At 48.1% G+C, this 19,713-nt stretch overlaps 3 protein-coding genes across 4 annotated transcripts in view; 1 reads left to right on the top strand and 2 right to left on the bottom strand.

Moving 5' to 3' along the window:
- Ptdss2 (phosphatidylserine synthase 2) overlaps positions 1 to 749 on the bottom strand; it is a 45,066-nt gene extending 44,317 nt beyond the window's left edge. For both annotated transcript variants that reach the window (XM_026781137.1, XM_005351495.2), the window contains exon 1: positions 543 to 749. In XM_026781137.1, coding sequence (XP_026636938.1) covers positions 543 to 658 — 116 coding nt within the window. In that variant the 5' untranslated portion in view covers positions 659 to 749. The remainder of the gene's footprint in view (positions 1 to 542) is intronic.
- Positions 750 to 2,893: 2,144 nt separating this feature from the next.
- Positions 2,894 to 3,247, bottom strand: LOC101995742 (cytochrome c-like). Its single transcript, XM_005351958.1, has one exon. It carries the CDS (start codon positions 3,245 to 3,247, stop codon positions 2,894 to 2,896), a length of 354 nt encoding a protein of 117 aa, XP_005352015.1.
- A 4,670-nt stretch (positions 3,248 to 7,917) lies between these two features.
- The window catches only part of Ano9 (anoctamin 9), a 23,820-nt gene continuing 12,024 nt past the window's right edge, over positions 7,918 to 19,713 (top strand). The window contains exons 1-2 of the mRNA XM_013347767.2: positions 7,918 to 7,924; positions 8,560 to 8,669. Of these exons, the coding sequence (XP_013203221.1) occupies positions 7,918 to 7,924; positions 8,560 to 8,669 (117 nt within the window). The remainder of the gene's footprint in view (positions 7,925 to 8,559; positions 8,670 to 19,713) is intronic.

The raw sequence follows: 19,713 nt of genomic DNA, 5'->3' as shown, positions 1-19,713 counted from the left end.
TCATTTCTCACAAATAAGGAAAGGTGAAGGGTTAGCCCAAGGTCATGGGCTCACACGTTCGACTGGTCAGCCAGGGCGGTGGCATGGCCCTTCAAAGGAGCCAAAGCACCTGCAATTCCTCGGCACTCACTCCACTAAAAGCAGAAGAGGCGGCCCGATCCCAAAACTTGTTAGGGGCTGAACTGTGCAGGCCAGAATCATTGAAAAGGGTAGCGATGAGCAAAACCTAGCACACAGACATGCCAGACCCATCAGGCCAGTTCAAGGCAATACCACCGGGGAGTAACAGGGGAAGAAAAGAGAGGGAACGTTACTTATGTGTGGTGGCGAGGCCTTCCAGAGCTCATCCCGGGGTTCCCCCGACCCGAAAAGCACTCGCCATCTCACACGCAGATGACCACGCGGGGAAGGAGGGTTCCACCCGTTTGCCGGCCGGTGAGCCCCGGTGCGAGGTTCCTCCGACTAATCCCGGCCTTTACGGTCCCCGACTCCAACCCAAACCGCCAGTCCCAAGCACGGACATGACGCGGGGAGTCCCTCACCAAAAGAAGGTGTTGGTGCCATCGTCGTAGACCTCGGACTCGGTGCTGCGGCGACCCTCAAACAGCGGAGACCCAGACCCCGAGCCTCTGACGACTCTGCGCTCGCCCCTCCGCATGGCGCCCAGCCTGCGCAGCCCTCCAGGCTGCAGGCAGCGGGCAGGGGTCGCGCTGCCGCCCAGCGGGGTCTCCGCGGGAGTGGGGCGGGGCCGTGAGGCATTGTGGGACGCGTAGTGCGCGCCGAGCCGCAGGGCATGCTGGGCGCTGGCAGCCTGGGTCCTGAGCTGCGAGCTGGGAGGGACGCGGTCCGGTTGCTAGGAGACCGGCCGCGTGCTCCACCGACAGGGAGACTGTTCTAGTAGGTGGCAGTGGCTGGTGTTGATAGAGTTCCGAAGACAGGTGTCTGGGGACACAAAGAAAGAATCAGTTTAAGTTGTTGGGGTGGCCCTAGCATGCGAAATAAGCACTCGAGAGGCTGAGGCAGGAGGATTGCATCAATTCAAAGCCACCCTGGGTTACATAGACAAACCTTGTTTTAAGAAAGGGGGGTGGGTGTGCTGGAGAGATGGCTCAGCAGTTAAGTACACTGGCTGCTTTTCTAAAGGACCTAGTTCAGTTCTCACACCCCCATGGCAGCTCACAATCTATTGTAACTTCCGTTCCAGTAAGCCCAACGCCCTTTTCGGCTCCCCCAGGCACTGCATACAGGTGGTGCATATACATGCAACAAAACACCTATATACATAAGATTTTAAAAATAAAAAATAAAATTTTAACCAGGTGTGGTGGCAAACGCCTTTAATACCAGCAGCTCAGGAGGCAAAGACAGGAAGATCTGCATGTGTTTGAAGACAATCTGGTCTACATAGTGAAACCCAGATCAGTCACAGCTACACAGCGAGACTCTCTTCATTTTTAAAATTAATTAATTAATTTACTATTGCTTTAAATTAACTGGATGAGGTAAGATGGATAGTTGAAAGAGTACAGAGAGTTGCTGAAAATACATTTCTGCCGTAGGGTAGAGAATGGCTTACCTAAACTTGTATGAGGGTGTGGGTTCTTTTTCAGTTTTATGAGTTGTGATGCCGTGGACCTGAAATCCTAGCACTTTGAGGTGGAGGTGAGTAGATCAGGAAGTTCATGGTCATCCTTCCATGGGACTGGGAGCCTCTGACAGGTAGGAAGAGAACCTACGAATAAATATCAAAGGTTGCAAATTTCAGCGGGGCAGTGATGGCTCACGCCCTTAATCCCAATAATCCAGAGGCAGGTAGATCTCTGTGAGTTTCAGTCAGTCAAAACTACACAGAAACACTGTCTCAAAGGCAAACAAAAAAGATGGCAAACTTCTGGTTTCTTCTTCACCCTCCTCAACTAAAATAAAACTCTAGCAGTTTAAAATACAGGCTGTGGAGGCTTTTTCTCTGATAGTAGGAGTCCCGGTCTGTAGAGCGGCCTCATCACAAATTCAAAGCCAGATAAGGACTTGTTTACCCAAAAGTTGTAGTTTTATTGTGGGCCTGTCAGACTCCCTGTTATTATTCAAACTGACAAAGCATAAACTAGGGGAGGGACACCTCTTTTTTTAAATTACCTTTTTACTGCTGCAAACATCTCCTTTATTTTAATCCTTTCATAAAAAGCTGGCAAAGAATGCCACCAGCAATCACACATGTATAGAAGTTCCAGTTTTGTTTTGCTTCTGAAAGAATGTTTAAGGACAATTCTGAATTGCAATTTAATCTTAGATAATAAAGAACTAAAAGTAAGGTCTAAGTTGCTGGTTTCTAAAAGCATTTTTAAAACTTAATAGATCAACTATAGCATGCACTAAATACTCTTTATTTGATATATTCTACATAGACCACAGTAAGGGCCTTTCAATGGTAAAAGGCAGCATCCTTTGACTTAGGGAATTCTAATAAAATAACACCATCAAGTCAAGAATAGACAGTTGCCTCCTGATGTTTAGCCATTGCCTGTAACAGCAGGGAGTACAAACTTTACCACAAATGAGTCTTCTCATTTCTGAGATGGTGACAGAATTTCCCCAGTGTTTAAACATATTCATGTGTCCAATTATATAAATTTAATTATAAGACCATTCAATAGGTTTGAGGTGACACTCCATCTTTGTGGAAAGTAGAACTTTAATAATTAAGTCCAATCCTGTCTTGAGAAAGGGAGAGCAGTGACAGTGTTCATGTAACTGGAATCGTTACTTTTAAAAAAGATCACATCCACTTTTCTACAAGTCAATTTTCCTTAATCAAGACCGTCCAACAAAACACTGTTAGCCGTTCATGGTCTGAATTTGGGGGTAGGAAGTAAATTACGGTACACATTAAAAGTCATGAGACATGTGTTTTGTAATAAATAAGGCAGCGGAGTTTCTCCTTAGCAGCCCTTTTACGATAAGCTATTAGGTCCTCCCTTTCTCCCTTCTTAATTCCAGCAAAGATAATTTTTCTTCCAGGGATGTACTTTTTGGGATTCTCCAAAAACTCCATCAGGGCATCCTCTCCCCAGGTGATGCCTTTGTTCTTGTTGGCATCTGTGTATGAGAATCCAACCGCCTGACCCGTCTTCCTCCCAAACAGACCGTGGAGATTTGGTCCAGTCTTATGCTTGCCCCCCTTTTCCACAGTGTGGCACTGGGCACACTTCTGAACAAAACTCTTCTTGCCTGTCTCAGCATCACCCATTTTTAATTCGCTCCCAGGTGATCAACACCACAAACGCTGTGACCCAAAGACCAACGTCCCACGCTCTCTCTCTCTCTCTCCTTCTCTCTCTCTCTTTGTGGTTTTTCGAGACAGGGTTTCATGTAGTTTTAGAGCCTTTCCTGAAACTAGCTCTTGTAGAGCAGGCTGGCCTTGAACTCACAGAGCTCCGCCTGCCTCTGCCTCCTGAGTGCTGGGATTAAAGGCCCGGCGGGAGGGAGACCCTCTTAAAGATCCTTAAAGACTTATGCCTAAATTGCTGATATGGCCACAGTGGTCCAAACCTTTAATTCCAGAATCCAGAGACAGGTAGGTCTCTATGAGTTTGGAGGCCAGCATGATTTATATAGTGAGCTGGGCTATATAGTGAGATCCTGTCTCAAACAAAGAACCATCCAGCCTTCAAAGGAAGACCGGATTTGGGGCTCTTGAGTGCCCCCTGAGTCTGCAGAGGGTCTAGGTGCCCTGTGTGCTTCCTCGCCCTAAGGAAAGCCTTTCTTACCAGCTGATTTTGTGTACTGTATCCCAGATTTCCTCTTCAGCTGCTGTGTCTTTTCATTCTCTAATTGGCAGAGAACAGAACACAGAAGGTACCTCTTGGCTACATCACCAGATTGATGCCAGACTGAGCTACAGGAGACCCTGTCTTTAAAAACAAGAACAAATAAGCAAGCAAACAGACAAAATCACCGGTTATCTCAAAGGAAGGCAGCACCATAGCCCCTTTACTCTACTAGGCCTTTTCTTTCTCTCTTTCTTTTCCTGGAGCTGGAAAGCAAGGGCCACCTCAACTGTAGGCATTTGATGTCATTCTCAGTTCATGTTTCTCCCAGAATTTTAAACATTATTTTAACTAAGAATTAAAACAAAACTCAAAAACCAGCATATAATCTTTTTTTTTTACAATGACAAAAAAATTACACTTGGTTAGGGAGAATTAGGATTGTAAATTGGGAAAAGAAATTTAAGCAATCTCGTCAATGTACTACTTACTTCATAATTTAAAGGCAAGAGCACTGTGGACACAGTGAATTTCTTCTCAAACTGGCAATGTCTAGGTTTCAAGAAAATAAAGTTATAGCTAGGCATGGTGGCATACACCTTTAGTCTCAGCTCTCAAGAGGCAGAGGCAGGACAGCCAGAGGCCAGGCCACAAAGTGAGACTCTGTCTCAAAAGAAAGGAAGAAAGTTACATGTGCAAAAAGAAACTCAAAGGCAAGTTTCTAGGATGAAATATTTTTTTGAGAAAACAAGAAGACCCAGCACATGCTTCTGTAAAACTCTGCATTTGAAAACAAAAACAAAACAAAACAAAAGGCTACACTTGTAGAACTCTATGATGGAGTAGCATTACAATGTTTCAGATCCTGATCCAAATTATCTTGGGCTGTCTTTAGTATCCTTAAACCATTCATTCCCCACCTCTGTATTTAACCTAACACCCCTTTTGGACCATTGGGTAAAACCTGAGGGATGTATTCTTTGTCAACCACTATCCTATAACAAACGCACAACTAAGAATACTATCAGCATCTTAAGGGGGTACCAGAGATTGCCCTCCTTTGTAGTAGCCTGTTTAACTGTGGTCCCCACCAGTGTATTTAGAAAATGCAGTAGCAATCCCTGGGGGGAAAGTGCCAAATGGCAACTTCAAAAAAAGCATAAAGCATTTGAATTTGAAGGAAAAGCAACTGTGTGAAATTTGAAGTCATTTATTTATGATGTTAAGTGAGCAAATAAAAACACAACTGAAACTGTTTTAAAAAAAAAACATTGTATGTGTGTATGTTCGTGCAAGAGTATGGTTGTGCATGTGGAAGCCAGAGGGTCAAGATTTGGGAGCCGGTTCTTGCCTTCCATCTGTACAAAATATTAAAGATGAGTTTTTTTTCTATCAGCTACTATAAATCTGTGTTCAAAACAAGAAATCCAAGTTATTTCATCCCCACCTTATAAAACATTTATGCAGTTATCTTAACCCCCCCCCCACCTCCACCCACCCTCCCACCCCTGTAAAGCCTTCCTTTCCTTGCCTTCAGAAACTGATGTCTGGAGCAGTAACTCCTTTCTCCTTTCCTTCATTTCTTTTGCAGCAGATGCCTTTAAAATCAGCCAGTCTTGAAAGACAGAGGTCAGAACCCAGACAACATTAAGCCCAACGATAGGAGGAAAAAGACCACTGACTCAAATCATCGTGGCCAAATTGATTAAAACAAGCAATAAGTTAAAGCAAACTTTTTATTTCTGAATACGGGCTGTCAACCCCTAAGGGGAGATTCGAGAGGTTACCACTGGATGTGAGGAAGATAAGGCTTTTATAGCTCAAGGGTAGGGGGTTTCCCGAATGGGGGATCTGGCAGGCAAAATAGGGGTTACAGGAGCAGAACATAAGCATGATCAGTTAGTCCAAATGACCTCCTCAAACAAAGACTGGTAGAAGGTGGTCTTTTTCTAACAAGAAAGTCAGAACAGCAGGTGGTCATAACAAGGTGGTCATAGGGGATCAGATAACTTTTTGAAACAAACCGTAGGGTTGCAAGATGACTATAAACAACTTTTTGAAACAAAGACATGATTGCCATTCCTGGAACAGGCAGTACAGAACCATGTGTAGTCAAGGTTACAAGTGGGGCACAGTTCAGTCCCGGAGAAACAGGTTTAATCATAAACAGGAATGAACCTAGTTTGTCTTTATTATAGGATGGCTTTTAGGGCTGGAGAGGTGGCTCTGAGGTTAAGAGCACTGACTGCTCTTCTAGAGGTCCTGATTTCAATTCCCAGCAACCACATGGTGGCTCACAACCATCTCTAATGGGATCTGGTACCCTCCTCCTGGCTTGCAAGGATACACGCAGGCAGAACACTATACATAATAAATAAATAAATCTTAAAAAGAAAAATAGAAAGAAAGAATAAGATGGCTTTTAAGTCTAAGATGGAGGCAGGCTGGTTCTTCATCACCACTTGTAATAGAATAAAAAATTGAGTGCACTTCCTGTCTCCGACTGTTTGCTCCTTAGAGCACAGTCAACGCTAAGGTACCCTTGTCAAGAGACTTCAAGTAGAGTGGTGGTCTACTATAGGCTAGCTGGCTCCTTCTGTGTCTGCCTCTCCATCTCAGCCACAGGAGTACTAGGATTGCAGCCGCATGCCACAGAATACAGCTTCTTACATGGGTTCCAGGTATCAGATTGAGGTCCTCAGGTTTGTGCAGCTAGCACTTTTACCTTCTGAGCCATCTCCCCGGCCCTAGGTAGGTTTCTATTGTGGCAGGGTCTCCCTAGGTACCCCCAACTGACTTGCAACTCACCATGTAGTCCAGACTGGCTAGCAATCCCAATGCCACAGGCTTCCAAGTGTTGAGATTACAGGCTGGTATCATCACCCTCAGTTTCATTTGAGTAGGGTTTTGACAGTGATTCCATTTGGATTCTCTCAGCAGTAGTTGGCTCTTGGGCTGAAGACACAGCTCCATGCCAAGGCTTTCGAAACTGGACTTCTTACTACACCCTAGGAAATTTCAGGATGAGTCAGTATGAAGTAAATTTGGAATTAATTAAGAAGAGAATTTAACACAGACTTACACATGATTGGGAGTGGGTAACAGGCTTATAGGGAATAGAAAAGTCCCCGCCCAAGTGGGAATGTGGGCCTCTCCAGACAATCCCCCTTAAATATCTTTACAGTGGCCATGCAAGATGCTGGTGTCATCTGAAGTTCCATATCAAAGGGTTGCTAAAGAATTTAAATGTGGCCATAAAGCGCTCCTGATGTGTACTGGACAGTATTACAGCTGATAAGGTAAAACACTAGGGTTCAAGGGTTGCGTGGAGGTTTTTTGTTTGTTTTGGTTTTGAAGACAGGGTTTCTCTGTGTAACAGCTCTGGTTGTCCTGGAACTGTCTTTGTGGACCAGGCTGGCCTTGAACTCACAGAGATCCATCTGCCTCTGCCTCCTGAGTGCTGGGATTAAAGGCATGCAACCTCATGCCCAGCTGCATGGAGCTTTTACTGTAAACTTTTGTCTTTGAAACTCAGAAATTATCAGGTTCCAATGTGGGAAAGAAGTAAGCCCATATTCTAAGGTCATATACACTCAGGGCTTAAGCATGGGTCATTGTTATTTTAACATTGTTATTTGAAATTACTTCTGTATAAAAGAAGCATATAGCTTCTATGTAGCCAGTCTTCACAACAAAAGTCAGTTGTGCCGGAATTCTTGACTTTCAGCTAGGGAGGGGCTCCTTTCCCTTCCCATGTCTCCTTACTTTTTTCCCTGTCTTTCTAGCCTGCTTCAATGTTTACAACTTTTAACAGTTTGTTAAAATACTCAACACCTTAATACTGAACCTTGCTTGACACACAGATCTGAGTCTTCCGTTGAGTGCTTGCCTCTGGGCCCCCTACAGCCCACTGCTCTGATCCGGTATGGCCCCACGCAGTATGTAGGCCCTGTGTTGGGTTCACACATCGTTGGGTGTGCGACTGGACAATACGGGGCTACAAAAGAGGGCAGGGCTGTGCCTCAGTTTCCATCCTGTACATGGGCCTTGAAGCAGCAGAGAGCGTGATGGGGTAGGCGGCGCCAAGACTGCATTGTCTGGGACTGAGACAATGGCCTGTAACAATTTGGCGAGGAGGTGATGTCAGGCCATGCGAGGTAAGAGTCCAGCACTGGTCGGCAGGCTTACCCTGCCCAAAGACAGCTCCTTCCGAGCCATCCTCCAGTGCCCACTTCTTGTAACTCCCTTCCGAGTTCCCTTGAAGGGAGATAGCTTTCCTAGTGTGGGTGTTTCTCCTGCGCAGAGACCGCAATCCTTCTTCCGAGACATTGCTGGAGTTCTGCAACCTTTTCAGAGAGAAAAGACAGAATCAACCAGTCTGCTCGGCAAGGGACTGAGCCAAGGGCTGGCCGGCTCGGGGGCGTCGCCTGGGGCCGGCCCAGGGACAAGAGGAGGGGTTTCGGGTGGGCTGAGATGACGGCCTGTAGGCGGGGCTGGGGAATCAAGGGGCGGGATGAAGGGCGTGGCCAGGCTCTGAGGGGCTGGTGGGCGAGCAGTTCGAGGGCGGAGCCGAACTGCTTAGGGGCCGGGCCCCGCAGCTCGTCGGCGTTGGGTAGTGCAAGTACCGGAAAGGGCGTGGTCCGCGAGGGCGCTTCCACTTTTAGTCGGACCACGTGCAAATGTTAGGAATTGCTGCGCCTGTTTGGCGACCTGTTATGGAAAAATTCTCCCAAGTTTCCAACGCTTTACAGGTCTTCACAACTCTTGAGTTTTATCTTTGCACCTTGTTTAGAAACAGAGATGCTGAACCGCGGGAATTTTAGCGACCTCCTCTCCCAACACTTTACAGGATCACGAAGCTTCTACCTGAACTCCAGGATTCTGCTGGCGCTCCCTCTGCTTGTAGGTTCGCACCGGTGTCTCACCTCCATCTTGTCTGCAGGCTGCGAATACCTGCAGTCCCTAGGGAGTGGGACATGGAGTGGCCTTTTCTCAGCTTTGAAGCCTCATGTCAGAGACCCAAGACTCTGGAGCCAGGCAAGGCTTAAAGGAAATGGCCAGTTCCGGCCTTACCCTGGGAAGGAGGGCGCCAAAGCTCACATGGGCGTGGTCTGGCCTGCCATCAGAGGGCAAGGTTTCCTTAGGCCCAGGGAGTCACATTGATGGTGGGAAATAGTACAACACTGGCGGAAATGTTCTCTAAAAATACCCTTACAAGGAAAAAAGAGAAAGCCTGTGTAGTGTAGGGGAACAATGCCTGGTTTCTATTGGTGTGGTAAATCTATAAAGCTGAAAACTCATTCCCAGCACACCTGCCACCTGAGAGTCTTTTGGTTTTGGTTTTGTTTTTTTAAGGAGCAAAGCAGAGGAACCAAGGAGTCCCTGTAGGAAGGCCTCACCCTATCTGTAAAAGCACAAGGCCTGCTTCAGAAAAATAGACCTGATACGCAAGCGACCTGAGAGATGGTTAGGAACAAGGTTGGGAAGCAGCCCAGAGAGAGAATGGGAAGCAGGGTCTTGGAGGCACCCAGTTCCACTTAGAGGCTTGGTCAGAAAATCAGAATATATTTACATCCAAGTCATCAGGATTGAGAAGCACATACCAGAAGGGCTGGAGGTCCCGAGGTCAAGGGGGAAAGCAGACAGTGCTTACTCCTGTCTGGAGTTTCACTGCCCTCTGGAGCCCTGCTGGCCTTGTCCTCCTGATCCACAGAGAGGCCGCTGGATCCTGGTTAGCAGCAGGTGCCTCTTGTACTTTGGCCCTTGGAAGGCACCAAGATTTGTAGCTGGAGAAATGAGGAAGGAGTAGAAAGGGAAGAGCCGGAGCCTCATGTGGCCTGGGCCAAAGTTCTCTACCTGAAAAGGCAGGGCAGCACAACCAACAGCCAAGGAGGGTGGGCCACACCACAGTCGGGCCTCATCCATGACCGGTCCCCTTCCACCTCAGCTGCACCCCGAACAGAGACCAAAGAATGCATCAAGTCTGGGAAAAGAAGATTTGTAATACTAGATCGTGATATGCTAATAAAGCAATTTAATAGTAAGCATCAAATGTGTGTGTGTGTGTGTGTGTGTGTGTGTGTGTGTGGCAGAAAATGTACAAGAAACCAACATGAGGAAGAATCCATGAGTTAAGCTGATACAGACAAATATCAACTTGTGAACCTGCTTTTCCAGCATTTTCATCTTTCTCAACTTAGTTGAAATTTCATGCTTCTCATTAAAAGCATTTTTCTATATTCTGGACTGTATTCTTTTTTTCTTTTTGTAGTGGGTGGGATGGAGCCCTGACCTCCAGTTTGTTATGCACACACTCTGCCGTTGACTTAAATGCCAGTCCTAAAGCATAATTTTGTTTATTTTATTTTTTAGAGACAGGATCTTACTCTAGCCTTACCTATCTCGTGGAAGTGCCCACATTCAGGGAAGTGAACACAGCCAGAGCCGTTCTTAGCACTCCGATCTGGAGAGAAGTTGAGCCAATCTTTTTTAGACATCAGACCCCAAGACTGATCAACAGCCTCAGAACTGTTTCTGGTGATGCATGTTAGCCTTGCTTCCTATAACTAACTGTTCTGAGAGGGAAAATTTATATATATATATATATATATATATATATATAGAGAGAGAGAGAGAGAGAGAGAGAGAGAGAGATGTCTTTTGTATCCAAGATTGTAACGTCTTTTGTATCCAAGATTGTAAACCATCTAGATGTTCAATAACAGGAAAAATCTGAGTAAACATAGTTTGTTTCACTCACTAAATCTTAGGCTCCTGCCTGGTTGGTGGTACATATTGGGAATCCCAGAGTTCGGGAAGCTAATGCAGGAGGAACACTGCAAGTTCCAGGCCAGTATGGGCTCTATAGTAAATTTTAGTGAAACTTCATCTCAGACAATGAAAGAAGAAAGAAATAGAGAGGATGGGATGGGGAGCCTGTGTCCTGGGCAGGTTCAAGTGGGACCTGGCAGAAAGACAAACAGCTGTAGTATGTATGGGTCTTAGTTTGGATTCAACCTTTGCAAATTCTCTTACTGGTTGTTTGAGACTGTCTGTAGGTCGAGGCTGCTAGGTACTGAAGGGTCCTACTTTCTTCCTTAGGAAAACAGAACACATTCTCCAGGCTTCTTTGCCTTTGTATAGTTATGTGACCAGACACGTGAGGGATGGGGTACCCTCCGTTCTTCTCTTTTTCTTCTGGTTGAGTGTGGTTGCAATACTAGACAATTGAGCAGCCTTCTTAGGGAGAAATGACAGTTCCCTGCTGAAGGACTACACATCCCAGCATCCCTTGCAGACTACAGAAGTAATTTCCACCCCTGTAAGGGGCCACCTCCCATTTCCCTCAGTGGGCATTTTGGCCATCCACACATGTGGGTGATATGATGTCCCCTTGCTATGAATGAAACCTCTCTTTCTGCCTTCTGTCTCTCCACAGTTGCCTTTTAAAACTATCTAACAAATGGAATAAAGACCAAGTGTTTAAAAGGTGGCAAAGCCTAGTAAAGAAAACCCGGGCCCTTGAAAATTATGGAGTGAACGTATTAGTCCTCATTATCCAACTCTGGACTTCCTTCTTAGGAAAGAAAATACAGGAATGTGTGTAAGTCACTACCATTTCCATTTGTTACCCATATACTAGTATATCCTTCTGGATTGGCTTCATTCCTTACACAGTGTGGTGTTTAAATAGAAAAGGCTTATTATATATTTGAGTGCTTAGCCACCAGGGATTGGAGCTCTTTGATAGGATTAGCAGGATTAGGTGTGGCCTTGGGGAAGGAAGTGTGTCTCTGGGGTTCTCTCTCTCTCTTTCTGCTTTGGGATCGAGATGTAGTTCTCAGCTACTGTACCAATAGTACATCATGGTAGTGCTCCCTGCCATGATGATAATGAACTAAACCTCTGAAAGTGTGAGCAAACCCCCAGCTTGCTTTTCTTTTGTTTGTTTGTTTGTTTGAGACAAGGTTTCTCTGTGTAGCGCTGGCTGTCCTGGAACTAGCTCTTCTAGACCAGGCTGGCCTCGATCCGGCTGCCTCTGCTTTCCAAGTGCTGGAATTATAGGTGTGCGCCACCACTGCCCGGCTTCCAGTCTTCCTTTGTAAGAATTGCATTGGTCATGGTGTCTCTTCAAAGAAATAGGACAGTGACAAAGAGTGTTACACAGTTTGCTCTCTCTCCCTCTCCTTTCTCCTTCCCTGGTTTCTTTTCTTTTTTTTTTTTTTTCCTCTTTGACCACTCACAATTCGATCCTGGAGCCTGTGGCTGCCACTATGCAGAAGTAGGAACATGTCACTCTTCTGAGAACCCTGAGCAAGTATCCATCAGCTCAATGTTTGAACTGCAGGATACTAAAACATGGTGACACAGTGTTGAGCAGGTGACATTGGGTGCCTTCTGGCTGCCAGCCACCCTGTGAGACCTTCAGAGATCCTGTCCTGACTATCAGCCTCCTTCCTGTTTCCTCAGCTTCTTATTGGTTTTCAGACCTGGCAGGTGTCATGTCTATAATGGCATTTATAGCTCAGTGTCCTCTGTCCCCTCCCTGTGGAGGCCATTCACCCCCTGCCAGCTTCAGCGTCCTCAGGCTGCTCCCGCTTGTTGGTTACTCCTAGGCTGCCCATAGCTTTCTCCTGCAGCTGCCTCCTTGCAGGCTTCACGGCAGGGCTCATGATCTCAGGGCCACCCCAAGACTTCAAGGTTTCAGGAGCCCAGGTGTGAGAAGAGAGTTCCTTTTGGGATCTATCTTGCCGTCCCCTCCCCGCTTTCCTCCCTCGGGAGTCAAGAGTACATTTGAAGGGTCAGAAATGAACTCTGCAGATGTCTTGAGGACAGGTGCTACTGAGTACCTGTCAAGTCATCTATGTTACCCCTCTGGAAGGGGGCAGGTGTCACGGACCCCACCTTACAGTCGATGCATGCCTGCAGGGAGGATGATAGGGATCGAGATGTAGTTCAGTGCTTTTCTGCCCTCTTGCCCCACCTCACCCCTGAAAGGAAGATATTGGGGTTGCTGGATTTTCTTGGCGGGTCTGCGGCTGGCTCCTCCTCCGCACACTAGGGCAAGCTATCGGAGGAGAGGGCGGGGCAAATCACACACGGAAGTCAGGTAACAGCAGGCAGCCTGGCAGCCACTCTCATACCTGCCAGCACCAGCATCCAGAGCCCCACGTTGACTCAGCGACCAGCCACCAACATGCAGGTGAGCCTGGGTTCTAAAGGGACATGCCTTCAGCCCCTACAGGTGCCACCCTTCCTTGGAAGGTGGCAGGCAGTTCCCAACAACCTGCCATCCAGGGGGAATGTGGCTAGAGTTGGATCCAGACCTATGGGGAATGAAGTAGCTTTGTAGCCCTATCTTGGAATTCTGGAGACTCCAGGGCTGGGCTTAAGGTTTTTGTGAGTGTGTGACTTAGGGTTTTTCTGCCAGCGTTGTCTGTGCAAGGTGAGGACCGAGATGCTGTGGTGGAACCCCCAGACCTAGGGCTTGCACCGAGAGGGAGGGACTATGAGCACTATGATAGACTGGCCTAGGCAGCTGTGTGCCACGCTCTCTGGGTCCTGCTCCAAGCAGGGGCCAGCTCTAATGCCGAACTAGAAGCCTAGGTATAGAGCAGAAGGTGAGATTTATGTGTGTATGTGCGTGCATGCATGTGTGTTTGTGTGTGTGTGTGTGTGTGTATGCGTGCGTGTATGTGCGCGTGCATGCGCGCGTGTGTGTGTGTGTGTGTGTGTGTTTTGGGGGGTGCTTTTTGGAAAGCATCACTTCTCCTCTTGTCAACCGAAAGGCCACCCGTGGCAGAGACCAGCACTGGTCTCCCCAGGGAGGAGGGAAGGGCGAGGTAGAGAGTGAAACCAGTTTCCCACTCAGGCACCAGGCCTACCAGAGCGGGCTGTGTGGGTGGCTGCTCCCTCTGCTTTTTCTCAGTCCTCTCGCTGGGCCTCCCAGAACCCAGCTCTGGGAACTGCCTCCTGAAGCCAGCAGCACATAGACACCCCTTAGCCTGGCCCCAGTGCCCCCCTGCCAGCCTCTTTTCCAAGCTGTTTGGTGATGCAAAGGGAGAGTATGAGCCCTTCTGTCCTCAGGGGACCTGGTGGTCCCAGCTCCTGGTTGGTCCTCAGGGGACCTGGTGGTCCCAGCTCCTGTTGGTCCTCAGGGGACCTGGTGGTCCCAGCTCCTGGTTGGTCCTCAGGGGACTTGGTGGTCCCAGCTCCTGGTTGGTCCTCAGGGGACTTGGTGGTTCCAGCTCCTGCTTGGAGCTGAGCCTGCTCTCCACTATGTAAATTTCTTCCATGGTTCTCCATTGTTTTTGTTGAAGTCCATGAAAGCTTCCATGCTCTGGCTTCTGTAAGCTCTGCCCTTGCCCTTTATACTCCTACAGAATGGAAGCGCTGAGCACTTAGTCACCGGGAAGAGTGACTATCAAGTTCCCAGGCATGTTGAGGACTGAGTCCTGTCAGGACATGCATGTGGAGGGTCAGAGGACAGCTCTTTGGAGTTAGTTCTCTCCTTTGACCGTGTGGTCCTGGGGATCAAAATGAGGCTTGTTGGCAGGTGCCTCTATCTGCTGAGTGATCTCACTGTACTGAGCTCTTGAGAGCATTAGCTACTGAGTCTCTGAAGGGTTGAGAACTGAGTATAACTTCCAGGTGCAACCTGCCTCTCAGGACTGACCCACGCACATTCCCCTCTCCCAGAAATGCCGCTCCAACCCCTTTCCCCTCTTGCTAATCTCTTGCCTTACGAGGTAAAGACTGGGACCATCGTTCCCACCAGGTAGACGTGACTCCAGTCCCTATGTGCACCCACGCCAGGCGCCACCCTCCAGGGTTCAGCACTGAGAACATGGAATGAATCGCCTGTTTAGTGTCTAGGGATGAGCAGATGGCGGGCACACAAAGGGATGGACTGATGGAAGACAGGTGGTTACAGTCAGCTGCAAGGAGAGATGTGGAGAGAGACAGAGGCTTTGGGAGTTCCTAGGAGGCAGAGGAAGCAGAGATGGTGCCCGGAAGGCAGTGGGTTTGGGAAAGCAGACCCCCGGGCAGTAGAGGTGGCCTCTATGTTGCACACGTTGGTGGAGCTGATGGGTCTCCCTGTGGATAATGAAACTGAAGAGTAATGTAGGCCTCAGAGCCCTAGCAAGGGAGGTAAACATGACCTTAGGGCCAGGTGGGCCACAAATGGGGTGGGAAGTGAGGTTCACATGTCCTTTGCGTGTGGCTGGGATGCTGTCCTGTATGTGTAGCATGTACCCACAGGTCAGGCTTGCTTTGGAGACGAATGGCGGGTGTTTGTTTGCACAACTGTCTCTTCTGTCTGTAGTGACCAGGAGGTGGAGAGGAGATGGACAGTAGGGAACAAGACTGCCCAGCTCTGGCTCTCTACACTGCTGATCCTCCAAAGGGAGGTTCCTTAGGTGCTATGGTGTTCCACTCCCTGGAGGAGTGGCCTGTGTCCATAACAAGGAGCTGGGGTCCTAGATGAGCCCTGAACCCTGAGCCCCAGTCCACTGTATATGGCCTGCAAGACTGGGGGTGGGAAGGACGGGGTAAAATGGCAGAAACCTTAGTGCCTGGGCATGTGACTTTCTTCATTCTTTTCCTGCCCACGTATACTGTCAGGGTTCTTTATTGAAGAGGTGATATCCTTAGATTCTATAGGCGAGGAAACAGAGTCTCTGAGAGGGCTGATCACACCAGAGCCAGGGTATCTGTCTTCCTGAGCTTGAATCCTAGTCTGGCTGTATATGGCAAAGTTGGCACTGAAGGTTGACGGCTCCTGCTGAGTGTTTTGGTTCATCCCTGCCCCTGCCTTGGGTGTCCCAGAGTTTCAGGAGGCCACACAGCTTCTTGGAGGTGAAACTCAATGGATTAGCAGCTAGAGGTTTTGAATATTTCAGGAACACTGAGCAAGCTGCTAGGCTGGAGGTAAAGGTACCTTCACCAGCTGGTCCAACACTAACAACCCAAGGTCGTCCCGAGATGCTCATGAGTATCATCATCCAATGGGGACCAGCAAGATGTGGCCCTGTGGCCCTGTACACACTGGCCCTGGCCTGCCTGACATGTCTGCGTGCTGTGGCCGTGGATGGGTTGGTAAGCCCAGAATGCATGGATGCAGAATTTGGTGGCTGGGCCTGTCTTGCTGTGGGCTGGAAATGGATGAACCAGGGCTAAGGGATCTCTGGCCTAATGGATAGGTTGGCCACTGTCCCTGTGTTGTGGTGGCAGTAAAAAGCTGGTGCAGCCCCCAGCTATGTATATATTGCTTTGCCATGTATATATAAATAGTGGTCCTGCCCAGAGTGACCTCAGCCTACCCTGACTGAGGTGACATCCCCAGGCTCATGAGGCTCCAGGTAATTGTTCCAAAGCTGCACACATCTCTAGTGGGAAGGGGCTTTCTAGTCTAATTTTTTGGATTGACTAGAGATAGCCTCTGAGTCCAGCCTTCAGAGGTATGCTTTGTAGACAATCCCCTTTTCCCTAGGATCCGTCTCAGTTTAGATTCCCAAGTCCTATAGGTTCCTAGTTCTGTCCTAGGTCTCATCCCCACTCTAGTTTGTTCCAGACGTTTTTGGGTGTGGGAAGACATTTTTTAAAAACACGTATAGGCCGGGCGGTGGTGGCGCACGCCTTTAATCCCAGCACTCGGGAGGCAGAGGCAGGCGGATCTCTGTGAGTTCGAGACCAGCCTGGTCTACAAGAGCTAGTTCCAGGACAGGCTCCAAAGCCACAGAGAAACCCTGTCTCGAAAAACCAAAAATAAACAAACAAACAAACAAACAAACAAATAAAAACACGGATATTTTAAATTAGGGGGGGTTGTTTGTTTGTTTTTTGGTTTTTCGGTACAGGGTTTCTCTGTAGCTTTGGAGCCTGTCCTGGAACTAGCTCTTGTAAAGCAGGCTGGCCTCGAAATCACAGAGATCTGCCTGCCTCTGCCTCCTGAGTGCTGGGATTAAAGGAGTGTGCCACCACCGCCCGGCTTGTTCCAGACGTTTTAACACTTTGGTCCCACATTGATCATTCTGGCATATGGAAAGGAAAGCATGAGAGGATACCTGCCCAGGTTCAAAGTCAAAGACATCCCATAGGACACTTGCTGAGCCCTTGTGGTGGGTGGATTACTAGGCTGAGTGCCAGGGACATAAGGGTCCCCTGGCTACCTATCCTGTTGGTTGAGATGTCCCAAGTGGAGACATGGGTGTTCACCCTGTCTTGCAGCTCTACGTGTAGGTTTCTCTCCTGGAGAAGTTTCCATCACTGCCCACGATATCTGAATACAGGTATTTGTGGGAAGTGGATGGGAAGCCAAGAGAGCCCAGAAGTCTGGGGAATTTTGTCAGAGGGGGAGAGGGTGGGAGCAGACAGACATGCCCCCTTGGGATCCCTGGTGAACCGCGAAGTATAGCACACGATTCTGTGTGCACACAAGATGAAGTTCTGAGGCCTGTGCTTCCTCCGGCAGCTAGATGGAGATACAGGCAGAGGCAGCACCAGCCCATCCTCGAACCAGAAACTCCTTGGGTATATATGAGTGTGTGTCTGTGTTCTCACGGGGGTACAATAGGGTGTAGATTCAGCAACAAGACAAATGAACAAGCAAATAAAACAAAACACCTTAGGTTAAAATGGATTTCAGATAAATAACTCCCCCTCCCAGTATAAGTATACTTATACTTAAAAACAAACAAACAAAACTCCTTCATTTTGTTTTGCTTTGAGACAAGGTCTTGCTATGTAGATTAGGCTGGCCCCAAACTCACCACCACCCTCTGAATTTCTGGCGTGTGCCACCATGCCCATCCCAAAGCCTGTTTGTCTATCTGGAATTCCTACACAACTGGGTGGCCTGTATTTTACCTGGCAGCTCTCGAACTGGCCTGTTGGAGCAGTATGGTGAGACTCTCTGGAGGAGGTAGAAGGAATGTGCTTGGGTAGGGGAAGCAGGAGCCAGACCTGGCATTGGGGTGACTTCAGGGATGGTAAGATGCATTGTGGGGATAGAGGCAGAGGTTACTGAAGATGGGCACCAGGAATTGGTAACAAGACTCAGTGTCTATGAGAAGAGCATCCCAGCCTGCTGAACAGCCAGAGAAACAGCTTCCTTTGGCTCAGGTGCCTAGAAGGTACCTGAGTGTACCTATTTCTGGGACACTGGAGCCACAAGGTCATTCTGAAATCCCTCTGGAGACCTTCCACTGACCCCCGTGTGTTGCTTTTAGGAGCATGGATGGACAGAACTGTGTCACCATGTGCACAGAGCCAAGGGACACAACATGCACTACAAAACTGGCATCCTCAGCATCTGCGAAATGCTGTCTTCTTAGCCAACGTGTCTGCCCATTCAACCCCTCCCTCGGCCCTTACTCCATCAGGTTTGGGAAAGCGCAACCTACTCCAACCTGCCTGGCAGCCCCCACATCCCCAATTCTCCCTTCCCGCTTCCTGCAGACCACACCCTCAGGGCAGAAGCCCCAATTGCCACTTAACTTTAGTCTGTAGGCACCTTGTTTGTTGAGAGTAAATGAAGTCCCCAGAACCCAAAACCCATCACTCACTGAGACAGAGACCATGAGGCACCCATTGCCCCCTCCATTAGTAGTGTCGTTTTGTTTTTGCTTTTTTGAGACAGGGTTTCTCTGTGTAGCCTTGGCTGTCCTGGAACTCCACTCTATAGACCAGGCTGGCCTCAAACTCATGGAGATCCGCCTGCTTCTGCATCCTGAGTGCTGGGATTAAAGGTGTGTGGCACCATTGCTGCCACCAGCACCCAGCTGGTAGTGTAGTTTTATTCCATCTGTGGGTGTTCCTAAAGATGCACCACATTACTTGTGCTACTGAGGCAGGAAGACAAAAAACTTGAGACCAGCCTGGGATTCATATTAAAACCCTATGTAAGAAAAACAAACAAGCAAAAACCCAGGCATTAGTGTCTTATGCCTGTAATCCCAGCACTCAGAATGGAGGTGGGATGACCCTATTTCAAGTTCATCTTCCCTCCTAGCCAATTTGAGGCCTGGGTTACATGGCCTGGGCCAAAAACTCAGAAACAAACAAACTGGATTGGGTATGTAGCTCAATTAGTAGAAAGCCTGCTTACCACACATGAAACCCTGGCTTCAAGCTCTAGTACCATATAAACTGGGCTTGGCTGTGTCTGTCAGTAATTCCAGGGCTGGGGACATAGAGGCAGGAGGATGAGCAGTTCAAGGGCTTTCTGGACTACATAGTGAAGTTAAATCAGTCTGGGCTATATGAAACTCTATTTCAAAAAATAAAGCAACATTACAGAGGTCGTGGGTTCAATCCTCAGCGTGCACAGAGTGGCTTACAACCATCTGTAACTCTTGTTCTGGAATCTGATGCCTTCTTATTACCTCTGCTGGGACCATGTACACACATGGAAAACAGATATACATGAAGTCAAAACTGTGTACAATAAAGACAAATAAATATATAAAAAATTTAAACAAAACAAAATAGACCAGATGTAGTGGTATGCATTTTTAATACCAGAACTGTGTAGGCAGAAGCAGATGGATCTATGTGTTTGAGGACAGCCTGGTCTGCAGAGTGAGTTCCAGGCTAGCCAGGGCTACAAAGAAAAAAAAAAGCAGGTTGGTAGGTTGGAGAGATGGCTCAGTGATTAAAAGCACTGCTCTTTCAGAAGATCTAGGTTTGATTCCCAGCACCCACACAGTGGCTCACAAACTTCTGTAACTCCAGTTCCAGGGGACCTGACAACCTCTTCTTGCTTCTATGGGGCACCAGGGTCAAACACAGTGTACAGGCATACATGCGGGCTAAACAGCCATACACGCAAAATAAATTAAAAAGTTAAAAAGCAGCTGGGTGGTGGTGGCGCATGCCTTTAATCCCAGCACTTGGGAGGCAGAGGCAGGCGGATCTCTGTGAGTTTGAGACCAGCCTGGTCTAC

Source organism: Microtus ochrogaster, chromosome 8 (assembly GCF_000317375.1).
Source record: "Microtus ochrogaster isolate Prairie Vole_2 chromosome 8, MicOch1.0, whole genome shotgun sequence".
NCBI lineage: Eukaryota > Metazoa > Chordata > Mammalia > Rodentia > Cricetidae > Microtus > Microtus ochrogaster.
This window is presented reverse-complemented; position numbering and strand designations above follow the sequence as displayed.

Bases quoted from the DNA above. Each gene is read 5' to 3' on its own strand.
- LOC101995742 (XM_005351958.1), bottom strand. From the start codon at position 3,247: ATGGGTGATGCTGAGACAGGCAAGAAGAGTTTTGTTCAGAAGTGTGCC.